Here is a 24,875-nt window from a genome sequence, read left to right on the forward strand (position 1 = left end):
ACAGATATCACCCACCAATGAATATATTATATATACATCAAAACAGACATCAAGCACTAATGTACATATTAGAAACACACCAAAACAGATCTCACTTGCTATTATATAACGCCACAAATATGCAATATACAAAAACAGACACTGCGCACTAATATACTTACTACATATATATACAAGTCTCACGCACAAATTTCACACACATACACCAAAACAAATTTCGCGTACATACACAAACCATGTTTCACGCACATGCACATAAACATAAACAAACAAAACAAGTCCAAAGTACCAATGTACTTATATGCTACATGTACACTTGGGATTCGTGAATTATGTGTGCAACAGTAGATAGAAGCATTGCTTATTGCTTCAATTGAAATATACCATTGGATATGAGCAGGCTATTATTAGGAGCCGCCTACCACTCCTAAAGACTCAGCGTATGTTACATTTTGTTCATGGGAGTGTATGTATATGTTTGAACAAACACACAGGCATAATTATTCATACATATTATATATATATATATAATATATATATATATATATATATATATATATATATATATATATATATAAAGGCAAATGCCACGAAGGAAAGTGAAACAGTGAAGTGATACTAGGCCTTTCGACTTACTGTCCTTTACTTAGCATATTTACTTAGCATATTTCTGTTATATATATATATATATATATATATATATTCTGTTATATATATATATATATATATATATATATATATATATATATATATATATATATATATATATATATATATATGTATATATATATATATATATATATATATATATGTTTTATATATATATACATATATATATGTAAAACATAAGTTTACTGATGAATAATAAACTTCCACTAAGCTTTCATGCACATTCATAATATGAAATACATAAATGCTTACATACGTACGTACATACATACATATACATAGACTAAGTCATTAACCACTGATGTACATTCTATAATAACAACCTGATTCTTTCTTTTGCAGGTGAGTCGTGGTGAATGGGAGCAAGGTAAGAATAATTTTGAAAATAAGCTATATGACATCCAAACAGGATTTCAGATTTGATTCTATCTTTTGAAAAATTACTTTAAAAGCCGTCTCTTCGTAATCTTATGTAACGGGGAACTTGACTGGACAGAAAAACCACAGCAAAATATGAAAGGCGATTATTTTACCTCTGGTTTTGTTTACCTCTATTCAGAATGATTTTATTTCTAACATATTACTTTTACTTTTGTTTCTTTAGCGTTTCCCTTCAATTCTGTAATTGCATTTTACATAAATGAGAGAATACTTCTCTCTCTCTCTCTCTCTCTCTCTCTCTCTCTCTCTCTCTCTCTCTCTCTCTCTCTCTCTCAACATTATCCCTATTTTGCCCTATGCACTCTACTCACGTCATACTGCTTCCATTTTATCGTCCTATCTACTAAACTAACATCCAACAACACCCAAGTGTTTGTGTGTGTGTGTGTGAGTGTCTCTCTCTCTCTCTCTCTCTCTCTCTCTCTCTCTCTCTCTCTCTCTCTCTCTCTCTCTCCAAATAAGAGTCTAGATAATTAAAAACTGTGATCTTCGTTATAATTATTAGGTAAGTACATCACATATTTTTTCTCCAAATGTTCTTGGTCCTATGGCTAATTTTTTTTATATACATTTAAAAACTTAAAAAAATACATTGCTAAGAAATGCAAAATTATGGAAGTACTGTAAATGAACACTCTTATCCCAGGGAGCCTCGCAAGGAAATTGTGATAAAAATGCCCCCTAAAAAAAATGAGGCAATAAAAGAGAAAATAATCACACCGATTAACAACTCATCACGTCGTGATTCCTATAATTAAAAGCACATTAAAGGCTCGTTCATTTAGACTTTTAACAACGCAACCGCAGAGAGAGAGAGAGAGAGAGAGAGAGAGAGAGAGAGAGAGAGAGAGAGAGAGAGAGAGAGACTGAGGTCTTTAATAAAACTAACAATCCCGTCATATGTGCTGAATGCCTCTGCTTTGCAAAATGCAATAAAAAAAACTTACAAAATAAAAATAAAACTTAGACCATCGTTTGCGAGATGCTTGTAAGCTCTCACTTTGGACATGGTCTACGATACAGTCCCGGCGGAGTTTATTTGCTCTTTATTTCTTGATATTCCGTTGTTTATTTGCTTTACCGCCTTACTTACACCCATGAGCATCAAAGCTCTTTCACTGCAAACCAAACCGTATTTATTTTTCTAGCGAGAAATGGGATGTTATGTATTTTTTCTGCACACAGATGCATTAGTGCATACAAATGCAAGGGGAGAGAGAGAGAGAGAGAGAGAGAGAGAGAGAGAGAGAGAGAGAGAGAGAGAGAGAGAGAGAGAGAATGGTCAACAATCAAATGAATGAACATTGGCGGAAAGATCAAAAGAATAGCGATTGGAAAGGGCGGTAGCGTGGAATTCACTCACTGGTACTTGAATACACTCTATATGAACACTGCATCGATTTAGTAGTTATGTGCTTTAGACGCAGAATAGCAAAGAAATTATTGTGTATTTACGCTCATAAGTATCATTTATTGCTTAAACATTGAATAAGAAGTTAAGTTTTACTTTGTCCTATCGGTTCGTATTTTTTTCATATTTATCTTATAAATAACTGCTTGATTTGATTAAAATACACTAAATTAAATGTGGTAAATATGTTTGCCCGATAACAGCTGTAAGTGAAAGGATTCAGAGAAAATATAAAATATAAAATAGGTATTGAAAACATACGAAAGAAGAGGGATGAACAAAACTAAATTGTCAGACAAGCAATCTAGACTTAACGGATGTAATCGATCAAAAAAGGAATCGGGCATAGGCAGAACTACTCAGCCAAACGATGAGACTCAAGCCTAGACTCAGCTGCACTATCGAAACGAGTCTAGACTCATCGGAACTTGTATAATCGGTCAAATAATCAACCTTGAGCCTAGGCTCAAAAAAGAACCCGAGACTCGACAGCATTCACGGGTCATAAGCCAAGTTTAATCCAACAGCAAAACAAAGGGTACTACTTTGGCTTGCTATCTACCCGCCATCAACTCCGAAGTGCCAGTTCTAAACATCGTATGGTAAATGTAAAGTAGACGGCCGCACGATGATATCGTTTATTAATATAATTTGTCAACCGTACAATACAGAAATGGGTGTAAATAATACTTTGATCCCCGACGGACTAGTTAAAGTTAAGTATATCTTAGTTTAACCAGACCACTGAGCTGGTTAACAGCTCTCCTAGGGCTGGCCCGAAGGATTAGATTTATTTTACGTGGCTAAGAACCAACTGGTTACCTAGCAACGGGACCTACAGCTTATTGTGGAATCCGAACCACATTATGACGAGAAATGAATTTCTATCTCCAGAAATAAATTCCTCTAATTCTTCATTGGTCGCTCGGAGAGTCGAACGCTGGGGCAACAGCGTGCTAGCCGAAAGCTCTACCCGCCCTTCCAGTGGCTAGTGCTAAACACGGCGTCCCAAGGAGCTTCCGCCATGTTCAGTACTAGCACCTCGGAGTAGGCGACGCGCAGATGACAAGCCAAAGTAGCACCAAAGAAAGAATATGAACAGAACAGAATGAACACCCAAACAAGCTCTCTACAATAAGCGTGCAACGTCCAACTCCACGTCCCGGTGTTTCCAACCGAATCAGGGCCTTCTACAAAGACTTTTTATTACATGTGACACGGTCATCTGTCGCAACTGCTAAAGCTATACACTGTTTATTACACTGTATATTATCCTCCTGTGGCCTAAGAGGGAAGACGATTATTCGGGGCATTATAATACCAGGCCGACTTTTATGACTGACTGTTCAATGGCTCGCGAGTAATGGTTTGGGGAAAGGCCATTTCGTTTGTTTTTGCTGTCGTTATCTTTGTTGTTGTTGCTGTTGTTTGATCGAGATGAATTGCTGTTATGAGGTATAGTGTTACCAGAGTAATGATCTCTTATTTTTTTCTTTTAGAGACATTAAATAGTTGCTTAGAAGATGTATCACATTAATTTCTGTATTTACACCGCTCAACTTATGCCTTCATTTATATACACACACAGACACGCGCACACAGACACACACGAACATATATATATATATATATATATATATATATATATATATATATATATATATATATATATATATATATATATATATATATTATATATATATATATATATATATATATATATATATATATATATATATATATATATATAAATATTTACATTTTTATATATGTGTATGTATGTATGTGTGTATGTATCTATGTATATATATAGCATAAATAATGTCAAACGATAAAGGAAAGAAACGAAGGATTATAAAAAATTTAATGACAACAAACAAGAAAACGGCAATAGAGGTAGAAAAAAAAGGAAAGATTATTTTTTTAATTAACAAAAACTGAGGAATGCAAACTACAAGAGAAAGAATGAAGCCATCAAAGTTTCTACGAATACATGCAGACCTAGACTTAAAACGACCTCTACGGCCACACACGCCCCCACCCCAACGACACTGTCATCTTGTTGTACTCAGAAATAATAGTTTTAGCTGAGTAAAACCAAGGATTATGTTGGGACTATAAGTGGTGAGTGGTCTTGGGTGCGTGCAGTCCCCTATCCATCAAAATGCTTGCTTTTATGGCACCTAGCAAGCACTAGGTCGGTAAAGAGAGACCAATCAGTAGGCTATGTTGTGCAGTCATAAATACCCTTCCCATCTATCTCTATGAAAATGTAAAATATTATAAATTTCAATATGAATGTAACAAAATGAACATTAACGTAAACCATTAATGTTCCACAGATATAGTTTTACATGCGCAACATACCTAAGTCTTTTAATGTTACAACACCCAGATCAAAGCTTATATATATACGCATTAAAATAAATACAAGTACGGGTATAAATATTTACATAAATACTATTTACACAAATAGTTGCCTACATGCAAGGTATCCTTTTAGCAGATTAAAATGGAGTACTTTCAAGTAAATTCAACTTTGGTTAAATGTACACGTTCCCTGTAAAGGCGGATTTTACGTAATGATAATACTTTCTTGCAGGTAAATATTCAATGGTTGATATATATATATATATATATATATATATATATATATATATATATATATATATATATATATATATACACGTCACAGCCTACCAAAAAAGAAAACTTTCCCTACTAATCCGCCGAGGAGAGGAGGCGGCTTTTGTGGTTAACATATTCTGGGGCTATAAAGAATAGGCCTATCTTGCGGTATCGCGTAGGAGTAAGAAAGGTTCTTGTAGGCCTATTCAACCATTTTTAATTGTAAAGGTGGGCTACTTTTGCTTGTTTTTCTCTCTCTCTCTCTCTCTCTCTCTCTCTCTCTCTCTCTCTCTCTCTCTCTCTCTCTCTCTCTCTCTTCTGAAATATGAAACGTTCTGCATTCATTAAGTTCATATTCTTGTACTATCACTGTATATGCAATTTCACTGCAACATTTCATTATACTAGAGAGAGAGAGAGAGAGAGAGAGAGAGAGAGAGATCACATCACCAAGTCATCTCACATCTTTGGCTAACCTAAGATTTCCCACTCACTGACAAAGGATACGTTAGGTCCAAGGTATTCCAATCATCCCCTTCCCCCAACTCCCCTAACCCCGCCTTTCTCTCTCTCTCTCTCTCTCTCTCTCTCTCTCTCTCTCTCTCTCTCTCTCTTCCCTACTAGAACAGAATGTGGATATTAATGCGCCACAGCTGAAAGACCGTAGAATTTTGAATCGCATCTAAATATATGTATACAGAGGTACTGGGTGCGTATGACTCAAAATGTCTATAAAAAGTGCCCAGTGTCTCATAAATATTTTCAGGAAGTTCCCTCACCGCCTCCCTCACTTCTTTTATTTCCCCTTTTCGGTCCCAAAGGAACAGACTCCCCCCTCCATTTATTGCCCTCTACGGACCCCTCCCTACTTTGGTCAGTGGCGCATTTCGTTATTGCGACTCTGTTCCTCCACCAACGCAGCGCCCCCGTATGGAGGTAGTGCCGTCAGTTCACCTCATGCGGTGCACTGTAGGCATTACTTAGGTTCTTTGTAGCGTGCCTTCGGCCCCTAGCTGTAACCCTTTCGTTCCTTTTACTGTACCTCCTTTCACATTCTCTTTCTTCCATCTTACTTTCCAGCCTCTCCTAATAATTGATTCATAGTACAACTGCGAGGTTTTCCTCCTGCTACACCTTGGAAGCCTTTTACTGTCAATTTCTATTTCGACGCTGAATGACCTCATAGGTCCTAACGCTTGGTCTTCGGCCTAAATTCTATATTCAATTCAATTCAGTTCAATACCTACGCAGCGCAACGACAATCTTCCGTAGAAAAGCACTGAGAACATCACTAGCAAATCAACACACTCCGAAATGGGTACATGGGCCTGGCAGAGAACGACTAATAATAAATGAATACATAAATAACATCCTGATGATAAATAAATGAAAAAGTCCATCGACAGTGAAGTTAAAACCTCCTGGTATTCATTGACTATATGTAAAAAATCCTTGATTTTCATTGTTAAGCCAAAATTCTTTTATTATCAATAAAACCAGTATAAATTCTTTTATTATCAATGAAAATCAGTATAAATTCTTTGATTATTGATAAGTCAAAATTCATTATACGAAATAGGCACAAATTCCTTGACGATTGAGAATTAAGTAAAAATTCCCTGATGTCTGATAACCATAAAAATCCTTTCAAGATCATTGGTAAGTCATTTGAAAGCCTTTGAGTATCACTGGTCTATCGTTCATGTTCTCAGGTTAAATAAGAGATAAATGGAAATGTAATTACTTGATAATTGATACAGAGCTCATTTTTAGTTTTCTGTAAAAGAAAACTATCGTCCGCACCATTTTTGTCCGCCCTCGGATCTTAAAAACTACTGAGGCTAGAGGGCTGCAAATTGGTATGTTAATCATCCACCCTCCAATCACCAAACATACCAGATTTCTGCCCTCTAGCCTCAGTAGTTTTTATTTGATTTAAGGTTAAAGTTACCCATAATCGTGCTTCTGGCAACGATATAGGATAGGCCACCACTGGGCCTTGGTTAAAGTTTCATGGGCCGCGGCCCATACAGCATTATACCGAGACCACCGAAAGATAGGTCTATTTTCGGTGGCCTTGATTGTACGCTGTAGCGGCTATACAGAAAACTCGATTGCCTCTGAGAAACTCTTCGGCGCATTTTCAACTTGTTTTATTTAATGAATTCAAGGTGAAACACAACAGACAAATTAGAAGAAAAGTACCTAAGTCTGTCATAATTACACTGACACAAGACTATCTTTCGTATTTATTAAAATATCATGACGAATTCCTTATCGACTGGGAGACAAAGTCAACAAAAAAGGAAGGCTGACATGCAAGAAATGTTCTCTCTCACGTTCTTTCAAGTAAAAAAAAATATTTTTTTCTCAAAAAAAAATATTCTCCTTCTCTCTCTCTCTGGAAATATTCACTTTCAACCTCTCTAAAAATAGAAACTGCTACTTCACACGACGCTTACGTTTCCGTCGAAAAACTGCGACGAAAAACTTGTAAATATAAAAAAAAAAACATTCAAAATATACCAAAAGACAAATAAAGCCAAACTGGTCGGGGCTAAAAGCACAGGTTCAGGCGAGTTTATAAATTATGTGAAGATTTATAAGGAAATGCGCAAAGTTATCACTGAGCAGAAAAACCGAGATATTTTCTGCACAATGTTTCTAGACAGTAATTGCAGTCTAGAATATAGATAAGACTACAGAACGACGCAAGTACTAGACAGTAATTACCGCGCATGGATTAGATCTCGGTTACTATAAAAAGATTAAGAGAAATTACCATGCAGTATAAAGATCGTATCTTCGTTAAGTCGTTTGGGGGATCGTATCTCAATTAAGATATTCAAATACTCTTTGGTCATAAAAAGATCAGTTAACTCAAAAGAGCTGCTGTTTCTGAGACCCTAATTAGGAAAACCTTAATGACCTCGAAGCACTAATTATCAAGTAAAGCGGCAATAAACCCGAGAGATATAAGCCCTCTGTGGTAAATTCAAGATTTCATTCATTCCGTTTTCATCTTTCCGTCTTACCAAAGAAAATACATTATATAATATATATATATATATACATATATATACATTATATATAGAATAGTTATATATATTATATCGGGTGTATATAGTAATCATATAAAATATATATATATATATATATACCAGTTGTAATATCAATATATTACACACACATACATTAATACAATATATATATATATAGAATATAAATATATTATATACCAATAATCAGAAAAACATCACTTACTTCGGTACCAGTTGTAACTTCAGCTTTACACACACGCACACACACACCCACATATATATGTATATATATAATATATATATACATACATATATATACATATATATATTTATATATACACATATATACGCGTGGATGTGTGTAAAAATTAAGTTACACCTGGCACCCAAGTAAGTGATATGTTTTAATTAATGGCACATCCAAGGAAAAATAAAGACTTACTATACTTTTACCAGTGGGGTAACATGGACACCGTCGAAAACCCTCCTCCCTTAACTTGAAAGACAATTTCACCCTTGCAATAAACAACTCTCACGGGAGAGCACCAACAGCCTAGAGCCTCATTCACCAGAGAATCCCTTTGAGTAATCTCCACAAAAACACCTTTTATCTACCAGACACGTCTGCTGACGGTGCTGCTGTTTGCGTCCATTTGCATAAATGCAAATCTGTCAGGGGATACAAAGCGATATCATCGGCGCCATCCCCCTTCCCTCCCCCCCCCTCCTCCGTTTCCTCCATCTTCGGGGGGTAAGCGTGCAGCCTAGTCTGGCCCCTAAAAGGCCAGATGAAAAATAACCGCTCAGTTTATATAACAGTCATTAAAGCTGGGCACGATAAATCAAGTCCTCTCGCTGAATCGCAATCGCGGATTCACACGGACCGGGTTGGCAGTTGAGACATCGATGATTCTCCCGAGAATTTGTCTTCGAAAACCACTGCGAAATAGTTTACGTCAGTGGCATGCCATTATTAGGATGCTAACGTACTTTTGGTGTGGAGGATAATCTGCTCCTTCTTCTTCTTCTCCTTTTTTTTAATAATTACGACTTTCACAAATGCGGGCAAGACTGCAGACAGTTTCCAAGAATTCGTCACAGAAGCCTCCACATATGTTTAGCATTTCTCATTCATGTGTTCAGATGATAAAGTCTACGGATATATGTTATCAATTTCCTAATTTCAACGGTTTTCTCCCCTCTCTCTCTCTCTCTCTCTCTCTCTCTCTCTCTCTCTCTCTCTCTCCCTATATCTCTCTCTATATATATATATATATATATATATGTGTGTGTGTGTATACACATATATACACATATATATACACATAATTTATATGTAAATATATTTAAAATATGTAAATATATATACATAAAATGTATAATGTATATATTTATAAATACATAAAAATATACATACCAACCCTATTTATATATGTATGTAAGTATGTATGTATATATATATACAATGCTTATGTTGGCACTAATAATGATTTTATATAATGTAATAATTATGAATATAAACCTCCTAGGTACAGTGTAGCCTAGCAACCTAACCTAACCAAATGTGCCACTTCACAGATTAACAGTCCACCCTTGGCACTGTAAGGTTCAGGGTTCTTTTTAGAGCATCATGAACCTCAAATGGATTACTTCTATATGTACAAAAAAATATAAAATCAGCAATGTATTTTACATAAATTCAATAGCGTCCTTCGCTGTTCCGTTTGAATACAGAACTGTCTAGTATTGGATCTTCTTTCTGTAGGCCATGTTTTTTTAAATATTTACCAACACTGTTTTTACGTCTTTAATTATCAAGTTTATATATATATATATATATATATATATATATAATATATAATATATATATATACAAACAGCTACGCTGGGACGAGAAATTACTAAGAAACAACAATACATACAGATTAAACTCTGATCCTTGGAATAATCTCTGTCAACTCACACGCCTGGGATATCCTTATATCCCAGTTAATTAAAGAAAAATGTATCCTTTCCCTCACTTTTAACTAAATGCTGCTTGTACTAAAGTTAAAACGGGGAAAAAAACTGATAGGCGCAAATGTATTTGGAATTTCAGGGAGGTGGGTATTAAATAAATAAAATCTTATTAAAGATGTAACTATGCCCGGTAAAACTTGAGTTTAGTTGAACAGCCTATTTCTCGGTAAATATCACGTTACATGCAAAACATCATAGAAAACTCATTCTTCTTCCTCAAATATACCTTATACGACCGCAATACAGCAAAATCTTAACCGAATTTTGCGCCCCCTCCCCCCCCCCCCAACAACCCACCATGTGAGGAGACGGCTACCTGAGTTTGGACAGGTAGGTAAGATTTGGTTAGGTCAGGACCTTTTGCATATTCATTTACAACATGTTTACGAAAATTGCGTCAAAAGCCCGGTTTTCGTGGATTTCCTAGCGAGATATAGGCTGCGCAACTAAACTCAAATTTTACTGTATGCCCTATCGTACGCTGAATCACAGCAAACGCATTAGTGTCTTGACGAGTTTCATAATAGGCCTACGGTCGTTAGACATATTTCCGGGCAAGGAGGCAAATAAAAATGCGAATGGCAGCGTAGGTGACCATTGGAAAGTGTGCACGCGAGCTGCTTACGTGTTGTGAATACGTGCCAACGTCATTAACATAATCAGTGCCCACACACAAGCGTGACGACAGGGCCTATTAGATTCCGCCATTCATGCACTAACTGTGCTTTATCTTTTGCAAATCTACACCCATCTCCAGCCTCCTTCTCATAGTTCACATCAAGTAGGCCTAGGCCTTCGAACTTTTCTGGTGCCCAAAAGATCACAGTTGACACTGCCAAGAACTAGTCTACCAGGGATTATGCGAAGGACATGTCCGAGCCGATGCCATCTATCTCCCTTTCATCATTATCTCATCTATATGACAAACTTCCGTACTTTCCTATGTGGCGTAATTTCTCGCTCAGTCCTGCCATCTGAATCATGATATTCTTATTGAAGCTTTATTCTTGAAATGAGCTAACGTGCTGCTTCGCAAAATGGTTACTCCCATGCAATGACTGAGAGAGAGAGAGAGAGAGAGAGAGAGAGAGAGAGAGAGATGAATAAATATATCTGATGAATTTCCCATGCTGTTTCATTTTTCCTTGAAATATTGTCAAACAACGACTGTAAAGCGTTCTACTGTTTACAGTAGGGATACACCACGATCACCAGAACGTTTCTAGACAAATCACACCCAACGTATAAACCCATTAGCATTCTTAACATAGACTCTGCAAAGCGTTGTCAACTCACCGTTAAAAGCCGTTATCGTTACTAAGCCGGAAAAGCACTTGGCATACTATGAATTATATACAAAATCACAACACAGCCAAACAAAACAAAACAACCCGAGTCAAAACACGCAGCCGTAATGTATCCATGGATCCTAAGAAACGAAAAGTGCAACTCTCCCAAGGATGATGGACATCCGAGATGGCTAGAGGGGAGGAGGTTGGATACGGGAGGAGACCCGGGCTCGTAAATCAGTGTTATAAGAGTAGACCTTAAAAAATGTATCGTTTATGAGAAAATCCATTATTAACTGTCGAGGACTAAATTAGGGATGATAATGAAGTCCTTGTTATGCTCGAGGAGGGATCGCCTTGCAGTTTTGTGATTCTCAAGTTGTTTATAGATTCGTGTTTGTTGTCCGAGCGCAAGCTGGGAAATGGTGCGACGATAGGTGTTGAAGGGTAAAGAAAGTGTTGAGGTATTATCGTACAGACAACGTAAACGGGAGGCAGTTGCTCATTTTCAAACGAGCTATGTATCATTTAGAGTGTTGACAGCACGGCTTTTAGCAGTAACATTTATATTCTCTCATGAAGTCATCACCAACATTATTAAAAATGTCTCTGTACATAAAAATCAACTTTTAATCTCTCCCTCTCTCTAAGTGGTTTCCAAGCCATTCCCCATGTTATAAGCATTTTAATTACATACTTAAGACATGACTCAGCCACAGGCATACGTTCTCTTTGCCTAAGCTTTTGAACAATTTCAGTTTTCGACTTCATAAAATTTAAGATTATTTTCTAGTCCACTGAACACTCTCGTCGGTAGTTATTTATTTGTTAAGTTTTGTATTCCTCAAAACTGACCATTGAAACGTATACCTCTAAGAACAATTTTACTTTTGTAAGTGGGAAATCGAACAATGTTGCCACATACCGGTTCACCTATTTACCATCTCTGTTTCCCTTTCACCATCACAAACCGGTTGTATTGTAGGTAATTCCTTGTTGCTGGGCGATCTCTTGACCACAAGAGCCATGGTTACCTGCGGGAGGTTTTTACATCGGTGACCTTAAATACAAAGCAACTTTCCTTGAATACAAAGCAAATTTGCTTTCAGCGCTTAAAACGAAACCATTTCCGCATTGTGATTGTCAAACTAACTACTGTACAAGTGCAGCCATCTTGGTTTTATTAAAAAGGCAAGAAAATTGTGCCTGCTCTTGTTATCAACACTATTAACTACGCTGTTTGCACAATTACTGAATTGTTACTGCTGCTGCTACCAACTCAAAAAGTGTGTACAGTATTATGGTAATTTAAATCTACAAATTAATCCAGCAATGAGCGTCGTCATCCTGTTGCCACATCTCCTTCAGCGAATGAGCATGAACCTTGATGAAATGTTTGCTGTTACCTCCACTCATTCTCGCTGTCTTCTCTTCTCAGCTTATGAAACAAACACCCTACTCACGTGCAGTTTAGAAACGTTTAAACAATTTTCGAGTTCTTTAAAAACTTTGCTGATTAGTTTCCAAAACAGATTTTCTAATGTAGCTCAGGATTAATTCGTCTTTGCATTTAATCACAATAAATCATCATACTTCTCAATAATGTACTCTTACAATAAATCATCATACTTCTCAATAATGTACTCTTAACATAGTTTTTCCTTACGAAGTGTTCCCAACTTTTTCATTCATTTATGCTCCTTGTAAGGTATAAAAGGCATAAACCCTGTCATACACAGCACTCGTTTATCAATCAGAAACTTGCGAGCGGTACTGTTAACTTTGTCGACGTGAGACAGGTGAGAATCAGTCTCCGAACAGAAACGGGTGGTGTTAGGAAAGGTTGATTATTACTGAGGCAGAGGCTGAAAGTATGAAGACGGTAAAACAAATGCTGGGGCATACCAATGTATTTTAATAACAATAATGTTTCTTGCACTCTGTCCCTTGTTTACATCGAGTCAAATCCGTCAGTTTCTCTGTTGAATACGTCCTTGTCCAGTCTCAGATTCCTTAGTTTAACTGAACGTGTGGCTATCTATCTGTATTCAACACAGCCCTTCCGTGAAGCCGACGTTGCCCTCCGAAATTTCTTCTTCTCAGACTTCGGCACCGGAGTTTAGCTCGTTAGTTACATGGTCTTTGGTCTTAACAAGAAATTCTCGCCTGTTTTCATCATTGCTTTCATCAGCATCCTTATTATTTTTGAAGTTGTCACTAAGCAAGAATTCTATTCGCAAGTTTTATTCTTTTTCAAGGAGGTTTGTCTCATGTCTGTCAACATATATCTCTTGTACAGCAAGTGTGTCTGTCCAGTATGACTGACCTGCTCAATCCTTGAGTACCATAAAAATGCGTCTAATTTCACAATCTTACAAGAACCTTAATGAAGAACGTATGAGTAATGGCAGGTGATATAAAGTAACATCACGACAATAACAACAAATGAAGAATAACAATACCGATAATAATGAAGAATTAAATGGCGAAAATGATACGAAGGCACTAGATTTACCTCAGCTCTTGTTATGAATCGAAAGGGAGAGGAGTTAATAAATACATAAAGAATAAAGCTAGACAAATCATTATTACTTGGGAATACCTGGAGGTGGCAACAGAGTCAGGCAGCCTGTCTTTGAACAGACCTACAGGCTGCACCAAAATAAAATGAATTAAATGGAGGTGCAAATGAGCAGATGAAACTGGGGAGTCAAAGTTGTCATGAAGAAAAAATTGATAATTAAATAATTAATAAACTAAATTTTGAACAATAAGAGGATTATATGTACACGTGTATATGTATATATATTTTTTCTTGACTTGGGGATAATTGATAAGCTAAAAACAGGAACAAAAAGAGGAATATCTGTATATGGTTATATATATATATATATATATATATATATATATATATATATTCCTCTATTTTATATATATATATATTTTATATTTCTCTTTTACCAGTTATACCTAGGTTAAGAAAACGAATACAAAAGAAACAATGAGAATTTCTATTACGACACAGAAATACTTTAATTGAATCCGATACAATCTGAAGTATTCCCCAAGTCTTTTTATAGTCTAACGAATGTAATAACAAATAAAGCACATTTATATATGATAGACGGGCCGTTAATGAAAACTAAAAGCCCTTAATTGTATGTATTACCTTTAGGTTTGTTTATGACATTTCCAACATAACATCATGAGAGACCAACATAAAAAATCGCTCAGGAATCATCAAGAAAGACGAAAGTCATTACCAATTTTTACCCTGTGGCTGACGTCACCTCTTAAAAAATGGCCGTTTACTTGCACTTCCCTTTTTCATCACGCAAAGACCAAAGACCAGAGGCTATTAACCTCTTAACTCGGTTGCAAGAGTCCCATCTCTCTGGGCATCAGCTTTTTTCATTTTTTTTTTTTTCTTGCATTCTTGGCAACGCTGCAAAAAGACGTTGCAGAAACACTGGGCCAAAATGACCTTTACATTTGCGAGTTCCGAAGGTCTTTCTTCCAGTCACCTCTTCCCTCTCAGGGGCAGCGGACCGTAACTAGGAATAAGCAGACAACACTGGTGAACGAAGGAGAGAGTAAATGAAGGAACATGTGAGAGAGAGAGGGAGAGAGAGAGAGAGAGTGGGGGGGGGAGGTTTGCGGTTAGGAGGTTTGGCAATGAGTGAGCATCGAAGTTCGTTCTCGACATGAGTGGTAAACGGAGAAAGAAAGAATATAAGAGGGAAAATAACAGAAAAAGTGAGAAAGTCTGCGCAATATGTGTGCCTCTAAGTGTAAAGAGAGAGAGAGAGAAGGAAAGAGAAAAAGCAAGTAACAAATGTGCCTTAGTTTCTTCGGCGCAATCGAGTTTTCTGTACAGCCGGTACAGCGTATAATCGAGGCCACCGAAAATAGAGCTATCTTTCGGTGGTCTCGGGATAATGCTGTGTGAGCCGCGGCCAATGAAACTTTAAACACGGGCCGGTGGTGGCCTATCCTATATCGTTGCCAGAAGCACGATTATGGCTAACTTTAACCTTGAATAAAATAAAAACTACTGAGGCTAGAGGGCTGCAATTTGGTATGTTTGATGATTGGAGGGTGGGTGATCAACATACCAATTTGCAGCCCTCTAGCCTCAGTAGTTTTTAAGATCTGAGGGCGGACAGAAAAAGTGAGGACAGAATAAAGTGCGGACGGACAAACAAAGCCGACACAATAGTTTTCTTTACAGAAAACTAAAATGACAGAGCACATAATCTATATTTCATACCAAATTATATGTTTCACATAAACGAATACACTGTAAATTTCAGAACTGTCCATTGGGAAAAATATCAAATATCATGAACTTTCGTAAATAGTTATAATTAATAAATCAATCAGTAACGTTCAAAAAGCAACGTTGATAACAATAGCATCTATGCGAATCTGATCCTGGTCTTGGTAGAGTCATTATCTCATTAAGTGACATTCCAAAGTTTGTCTAAACATTCCACGTTTTATAAAATTTGATCCATGTTTCGTCTAAATCTGTCATCAGTTTTATTGACTCCTTTTATCTTAGTAACGATAGTGCAGATATAAATAATACTAATAATAATTAGTGTGAATAAAATATGTTAAAATTACGATTAAAATCCAAAGGAACTTCACATCGATGTACCGGTATTTAATTAATTAATCTTACCATGACAGCTGTACGCAAATGGAAACAGCAAAGTTAAACCAACAGAGGAATAAGAAGGAAAAACTTGATATTTTCTCTTTCAAGGGAAACAGGTTTGGGTCATTGCTCACGCGAAGAACATCTTTTTTAGACTAAGAAAATGTATTTAATTCTGATGTAACACAAAACCGTAATTAATGTCTTTTTTTACTTATTTACTAGAAACAAAAAGAAAGATAATTTAAACTCCTTGATCACTTGATAAATCAAACATTTTCAGTTTTAAAAATAAGATAAAACAGGTGGTGTTTTATCAAGAAAATTCTGATCAGTAATAACACAGAAATGGAACAGTACTCTACCAAAGTATTCCATCGTATTGCGTTTCAAAAGATCAGTACTGACGGAGCCATCATAGAAAAAGGAAATGGATAAATAGTGCATATATATATATATATATATATATATATATATATATATATATATATATACACACACATATATACAGTATATATATATATATATATATATATATATATATATATATATGTGTGTGTGTGTGTATGTATATGTATGTATATGAGAGAGAGAGAGAGAGATTAACACTACTCGGCGAACAATCCCTGAAGTATCGCTGTCAAAAGAATCAACCAGAAAACTCTGAACTAGGTAAAGCAAGGCCAAGCTGAATAACGAACAGACAAAGAAACAGAAAGAAGCAAGATACTTCAAGCACATTGTTCAGCGGATGACGTCAGAATCGTGACTAATGATCACGTTGTTCATCATTAGACGGCTGTCGTGGGGAGAGAGAGAGAGAGAGAGAGAGAGAGAGAGAGAGAGAGAGATGGTGAGCAGGATAAAATACTGTTAGACACTGAGCAGGAGAAAGACAATCATCTTATTCAATTTCGGACTTTAACCCAAGATTCGCACATTATTATGACAGCTGGTGATGCAAAAGGAAAAAGCTTAATCCTTAAGAAAAGTTAAGTTAGGCCAGTTATCAATCTTTTCCCAACCTTCACTTGCATTAACCTAACGATTAATATAAAACTCAATGTGAATTGAAGCTAAAATGTTTAGTAAATTCTCTTCGACTTGAATGAATTTATTATACAATCAACCGCTGTACGTCAATGATGATACTGCACTAATGTTAAACTTGAGTCATTATATGAAGTATCCCTTGAAACCCTACCCTACAGCCTCGTCTGAACTCAGGTCAAGAATTTTTTGGGCTTTGCTGAATCTAGATTACCCTAAAAACTAACGCCCTAAATATCCTAAATCTTATGTCATTAAATGCTCTAAAATATCTGTGGTGAATATCCCAACCTTTATGTCACCAAATACTCTAAAATATCTGTCCTGAATATCCTGCACATCATGTCATTAAACACTCTAAAATATCTGTTCTGACTATCCCAACCTTTATGTCATTAAATACTCTAAAATATCTGTCGTGAATATCCTAAACCTTATGTCATTAAATACTCTAAAGTATCTGTCCTGAATATCCTAAACCTTATGTCATTAAATACTCTAAAATATCTGTCCTGAATATCCCAACCCTTATGTCACTAAATACTCTAAAAATCTGTCCTAAATATCTCAACCCTTATGTTATTAAATACTCTAAAATATCTTTCCTAAATATCCCAACCCTTATGTCACTAAATACTCTAAAATATGTCCTTAATATCCCAACCCTTACGTCACTAAATACTATAAAATATCTGTCCTGAATATCCTAAACCTTATATCATTAAACACTCTAAACTATCTTCGAACTCTTCTACCATTTTGATGATTTTGACTCCTTTCATTTCGGACCTGCTGTGTAAACTTGGTAGAGGAAGTGCTTGCACCCAAGTGCTAGTGTGTATAAAGAGTGTATTATCTCGACCGATCTGACTGCAGTTACGATAATAATATTTACGTGTGATCTTTCGCAGTGGATATCATTTGGGATCTGTACCTTGCCCGTGTACCCTTTTCTTGGTGGTATGTAGTACACGAAAAGCAGGATCTTGGCCAGGGAGGTATATAAGGCAATTTGGAGGCGAATCGGAACTGTTCGTCTTCAAAAATCTTGTTTGCCCTTAAACTGAGTAGCTTTTTAGTTTTCTGAAAAGAAGACTATTGTGCCGGCATTGTCTGTCCGTCCGCACTTTTTCTGTCCGCCCTCAGATCTTAAAAACTACTAAGGCTACAGGGCTGAAAACTGGTATGTTGATCATCCACCCTCCAATCATCGTACATACTAAATTGCAGCCCTCTGGCCTCAGTAGTTTTTATTTTATTTAAGGTTAAAATTAGACATAATCGTGCTTCTGGCAACGATATAGGACAGGTCATCACGGCCGGCTGAGAGTTTCATGGGCCGCGGCTCATATAGCATTATCCCGAGACCACCGAAAGATAGATCTATTTTCGGTGGCCTTGATTGTACGCTGTACAGAAAACTCGATTGCGCCGAAGAAACTCCGGCGCATTTTTTACTTGTTTACTGTTATTCATAAAAGTATTCTTGGATGCAGAACAGAAAGGTTTTTATTCACACCTTTCAAGCAACTCTCTCTCTCTCTCTCTCTCTCTCACACACACACACACACACACACACAAACGACTCTAGTTAGCATAATCAATAATTTTATTTACATAGAAATTTCAGAAAATAGTCGTAGCACAGCATTCGTTTTAAGTTCAAGATATGACTGATTTGTACGTTTGTATTCTTGAACTGTGACTGAAGCTAAGAAGTTAAACGTGGCTGACTTGTAGCGCCTTTACCAAAGAATATTCTAACACATATTTTCACCAGGTCAAATAAAAGAGAGAAATGTCTTGATGGTCGTGTCGTAAAAGGGGACATTTTCTGATTCGAATACTTTTCAGCAAAGACAAGATAATGTAAAATCAAAACATTTTGTAAGAAAAAAAAATCAGTCCTGAGAGACATCACTATCACATAATTACAAAGAAAAACTAACAGGATTTTTGTTCCCATTCCAGGGTCCATTCAAGATGGCGTCCGGTAAATCTCTCAACGTGGTGCAGAGAGAAAGCTTTTTCGACGATTCCTTCTTCAAAGAGGCCTGGGAGGATTTCGACAGGGCCATGCAGCGTGTCCTCGATAAATTTGACAACAGAGGACTGATGGTACGATTTCTAAATCTCCCCCTTCACCCCTCTCCCCTACCTCTCTTATCTCCGTCCTCTTAAAGAGTACCTTGATTTTCTGGATAATTTTTTCAGAAGAAAAATACTACCGGCTGATGCTGAGATACAGTGATGAGAAGTCCCTACTCCTGCTTAAATATCAACTAACGCAATTAACCTTCTAAGCATTTCTGAAATATACCCTAAGCAAAGCTTTGGAAATGCATGTTAATATTTGAATTGGTAAAGGGAAACATTTTCGCCCCATGAATGAACAGGATTCACATTTGAATGAAAGAAAGAACTGCAAGGAGTTAATGGTATCGAATAAAATCTCTTATTGCAGATTAACGAAGGATCAAGGAACGAATGTCGTGATGCCTATAGCAAGATACGATCCAACAGGATCGAGGAGGATCTTTACGCTTCTCAGGCGCTGCAGATTACAGAGAAGGATGGCAAATTCCAGGTAAGACGCAAGCTATACGTAGAAGGCTAAATTCGAGACGTTATCAAGTATTCCATGATAGTTTCTACCTCAAAACAGACAAAAAATTCACCTCAGAAAGGTGGTAAATTTTCATACAAGATGTGAATTAAGAGACTATGGTAATTCACTCGATGAAAATCAAGTTTAGGAGTTCCTAAATCATTGTGGTGTGACCTCAAGAGGTTCCCCTTGCAGGTTGTGATGGACGTGAAGGACTTCAACCCTCGAGAGCTACAAGTAAGAGCCGTGGACGACAGAATTGTGGTCGAGGGCGGGTACCAGAAGGTGAGAGCTTTTAAAAATCGAGGAATTTCCTTTTTCTTCTTACATTTTCAACCCATCGCTATGTATCTTACTAAATGGACCTGATTGTGCGTCACTATCGAAATGTACTACTCTTAACAAAGACTGTTATGGAACTGACTGTTGTCGTCTAAGTCCATAAGTGGCTTATTAAATACAGAATCTGACGACTTTCAAGTGCACCCCAAACAAAGATCTGGTGTACATAAGATGATACACATCCGGCCAAAGAAGGTCATTATTTGATAGATAGATGAACTCTTTCACAGTATTTACTTAGACATTATGAGTCACTCCCATCTTCGGGATACTCAGACTCTGTTCAAGTTTTCTTTGATGTTAAGTCAACCACCATGACTTAAGGGCATGAAATTTTCAAATTTGTTTAGATGATTTCAAAATGGCTAAGATACTGTGAATTTACCGTACATTTTTATGGCGAAATGCTAGAATTATATGTTCATTTAATTTTCATCTAATGACCTTTATGCTCTAGTATAAACCTGAAAAATGTACTGAACTTGTTTATATAATTTAGCTTTCATTTTTTTAAATATCAAATATATTTTAAAGTCCTTTGGGTCTCTAATTTTGTAACTGTCTTGCACTCTATCCAATTTATGGTAAACTACTACACATGCATCAGACTTAGAATTAAGCCTTTCTTTAAATAATTTTAACGCCAGTTATGTTTACAGGTCTCTCAAGATGGCACCTCAAAATCTCTAAAATCATTTTATAAAGAATTCACATTACCCGATGCTGCAGACATTGATCAGGTGACTACTGCACTCTCTAAGGATGGAGTCCTCACTATCAGAGCACCAAAGAAGGTTCGTTGTACCTATGTTCATGTTTTCTTGGTCATTTTTCTATTGGTATATAAAGTCTCCTGTATATCGTAAGTACCATTAAAGTTAGCTGGATGACTATCTATAAATCAGATGCTACTTTAAGAAACTATTCAGTTTTCAAATGAGCAGCAACATGAACACATTTTGATAATTACCCTAATCAACTCAGTATAATGAATAGTATTATCACATAATACCAAGTGAAGTCACTTAACGTACTAATTCCAGGAAGGTGCTGCAATTACCGAGGGTCCTAAGAAGAGTAGCAGTAGCAGTTCCTCCTCAAGTATGCAACAGTCCTCTTTCAATCAAAACGATAATAACTCAACGTCTTCCTTCAAAAGTTCATCCTCTAAGACTGTCATACAGTCTTCTTCTAGTTTTGAAAGCTCATCAAATGATGGGTTCGATAGCTTGCCCAAGGAAATGAGAGAGAGGCTTATGTTCAGTGATTCAGGTTTTGGATCAACAAAAACAAGCACATGCTCATCACCAGCTCCCAGTGAAACTGGATCAGAATGCTCAAGAGTTTCCTCTACCATGGAATTTGATCTCAGTAAGAAAGCACCTGTGCGTTCTGAGGTGTCTTTCAACGTAGCTAGTCCAAGCCAACCCACACCTCAGCCAATGTTTACACAACCACCAATGGGTCATCAGCCTCCTCAACATATGCCCCAAGGGCCCCAACAAACCATGTATCAGCAGCCTCAACAACCCACTTACCAGCATCCACAAATGCCTCCACTTCACCAGCCCCAGCCTCCAATGTACCAACCACACCAGCAGCAACCAATGTATCAGCCTCCTAACCAATCTATGCCCCAATATCAGCAGCCTCCACAAACAATGCCACAGCAACCGACACAGCCAATGCACCAACGCCCTCAGCCACCCACATATCAACAGTTCCAACAACAATCTCAACCTAAGTATCAGCAACAACCTCAACCACTGTCACAGACTGCTCCTCAAGGCCCACAACCTAAATCCTTTGGAACAGGATCTGGGAACCAGTCAAACGTTAGTATCACCGAAGAAAATGGTCGTAGAGTTCTTACTTCTCAGACATCTAACATAGTACAAGAAAAAGATGGCGTTATGGAGCACCGCGAAACAGCCGCTGAAATCACAGACAAGAACAGTCAAGCTGCGAGACGTGAGGCCACAACCAAAATGTCAAAACATGAAGAAGATCCAGAGGGCAAATTCAAGCGCTCAGAAGCTGCGGATGCTGCCGAGGTGAGTGAATCCTGCATACAACAGATGCCCGATGGATCTATAATGTCAGTAAAGAAGAGTTCTACATCCACATCATCCGTCAAGCAGTCGTTCTCCACTTCAGCAGGAGACATGGGAGGGTTCTTCCAGACACCAAACTTTCCAACAGGCTTTGACGACCTGAGAAATTTGATGGACCGCGGACACTCGCTCATGTCCCAGATGTCAACAGACTCCATGGCTTCCACTCTGTCTGGGAGATCTGGTTTCACTGACATGTCCAACTTCACACACTTCAGTGATGCATCGTCTAAATTCTCAGACATGTCTAACTTCAGCAACTTGTCCAATTTCTCTGACATGTCTTCAATGTCCCATCAGCACATGGCTAATATGGCAAACATGGCCAACATGTTCCCGGAAACGAATTCCTCCAGGTTAATGAAGTCCTTCTCCACATCATCCTCCTCGTCCTCCGTAAATAAATCATTCTCCTCAAACTTTGGAGATGGCAACTTCTAAGATATTCTGCTTATTCCCATACTACAAATCAATACACCCTATAACCTGAGATATAGGGACGTGCGTGCCATGCAAAACCCCAAGTATATCACTACCATATTGTATTTTTTTTAAATGGTTCTGTACTTTATCACTGTGATGCTTTTCCTCTTATTTAAGACTTTTTGCAATTATAACTTTCAAAAGCCTGGTGCTCTTGTTGTGCTTATAGTTTTAAGATGGTTTTTTTTTCGATAATGACATTTTGAGTATTTTTTGATGTTCAGGGAGGGTGGGGTGGGGTGATGTATATTGAACTATTTATGTTACTGCTTATGGATGATATGGGTTAAAAGATATTTTTTGATATTACAAAGACAATTTAATACTCACATAACCATAAGATAGGCACTACATTGTGTGTGAGAATTAGTACCCGCAGCTGAAAGACCGTATATCAGTATTAGGAAATCAGTACAACATGATGAATACCTTTCCTGAGCTTGTAAGAGGACTCTGTTTTCAAGGTCGCGAACAAGACCTATGGATTCTTCTGTCGTTCTGGTGTCAAGCAGACCACGTTGTAACTTTGGAAAATATTCCACTCTAAAAATCAGAGTCAATTTACTATCTTATTTCCAAATGCTGGTACTACTGGTAATGGAGCAGAAAGGTCATGTCTGGCAGCAAAGTATCTGCAACGAAGAATTAACCACTATGAGGTTTTCAAGGACAAAGGCGACGCATTAAAGGTCTGATATGCGTGACAATGGGTTACAATAAGGTCTGAAGGCCCAACAGCCTGAGTTTAACGGAGTAGGCCTACGGATCCACAGGCTCTGCGATCAAATTCCCGTAACAGCGAAACAATCATGACAGAAGGACAAACTTGAGTTAGACTATTGGCATCAACTGCATTATTATTAAGTTATTAAAATAAGTAATATATGGTCTTGTTTTATACAGTGTGAATTTTGGAATAAAATATTCCTCTCAGTGGTGTATTTTGTTCTCTTACCCTTGACAAAATTTTACGAAATAATAATATCCGACTAAAAGCCAATAAAAATATCGAGGATTTCAGAACTAGGCTAATGTTGCTTCAGGGTGCAAAGGCTCTCCGGCTCTGTATTGCATCACCTGGTTACAGTTTCTTAAAATAAATGTGTGAAGAAGGAAAAGTAAATGTGGAAGAAGTTATATATCACATGTACACTAAATATCTGTCTATCTATCTATCTCTCTATCTATCTATACTATATGTATGTATGTATGTATGTATGTATGTATATATATAATATAAAGAATTATAATATTCTACTAAGCATTACCCATTTCTTCTATCTGAATGCTGCAAGATTTAGGTGTATATATATATATATTATATTATATATATATATATATATATATATATATATATATATATATATATATATATATATGTGTATGTGTGTGTGTGTGTGTGTGTGTGTGTGTGCGTGTGTGTATAATACACCTAAATCTTTCAGCATTTAGAGAGGAAAAGTAATGCTGCGTAGAACATCATAATAATTGTCTCATATTCAATCTCTCGAAAATGGAGAGGAAAGGAGATATGGCCCAAATATGAGATAAATACTTAAAAATAAGCACAATATCGACCGTCGACAAATGTTCTCGTTTACATACTTCACGAACTGAATATCATGACCTCTGAGACGCTATTCAAGAAAAGCGGTTGAACTGCTCTTCTTACTACAGCCATAAGAAAAATAGTGTTGATAATCAGGTTTTTTTTTTCTCGTAATCCTGAATTTCATCACGGAATAAGTTAAGTAAATTTTGATAATGAAACAGAAAAAGTGCAAATCCCTTGCGTCTATATGGTGTTGAAAAATCAGGTCTTCCAAGTCTAGGGTTTCTTTCCTGGGATCCCGGTCACATTTAGCCCAGTTTTGTTTCCCGGGATTTGGTTTCAAATCCCAGGATTTTCACTTTCATATTTTTTGTATAATTTACATTCAATAATATATAAAAAAAGCCCGGAGGAGAGAGATTTCAAGATTCAAGAAGAGTTGGTTGTACTTGAATGTTAAACTTGTTCAACTGACAACCAGGTGCTGACTAGCTTATCTTACAACAGTTATTTACAGTATGAATGGAATTCACATTCACAAGGCCTAAGAACAAGGCTATGAACT

General features: G+C 36.8%; 1 protein-coding gene across 2 annotated transcripts in view; it reads left to right on the forward strand.

Annotated features, from left to right (window-relative positions):
* The window catches only part of LOC136833162 (putative uncharacterized protein DDB_G0294196), a 92,494-nt gene extending 68,803 nt beyond the window's left edge, over nt 1-23,691 (forward strand). For both annotated transcript variants that reach the window (XM_067094871.1, XM_067094872.1), the window contains exons 2-6: nt 19,183-19,329; nt 19,676-19,798; nt 20,015-20,104; nt 20,821-20,955; nt 21,205-23,691. In XM_067094871.1, coding sequence (XP_066950972.1) covers nt 19,183-19,329; nt 19,676-19,798; nt 20,015-20,104; nt 20,821-20,955; nt 21,205-22,716 — 2,007 coding nt within the window. In that variant the 3' untranslated portion in view covers nt 22,717-23,691. The remainder of the gene's footprint in view (nt 1-19,182; nt 19,330-19,675; nt 19,799-20,014; nt 20,105-20,820; nt 20,956-21,204) is intronic.
* Nucleotides 23,692-24,875: the final 1,184 nt, after the last annotated feature.

Source organism: Macrobrachium rosenbergii, chromosome 51 (genome assembly GCF_040412425.1).
Source record: "Macrobrachium rosenbergii isolate ZJJX-2024 chromosome 51, ASM4041242v1, whole genome shotgun sequence".
Classification (NCBI taxonomy): domain Eukaryota; kingdom Metazoa; phylum Arthropoda; class Malacostraca; order Decapoda; family Palaemonidae; genus Macrobrachium; species Macrobrachium rosenbergii.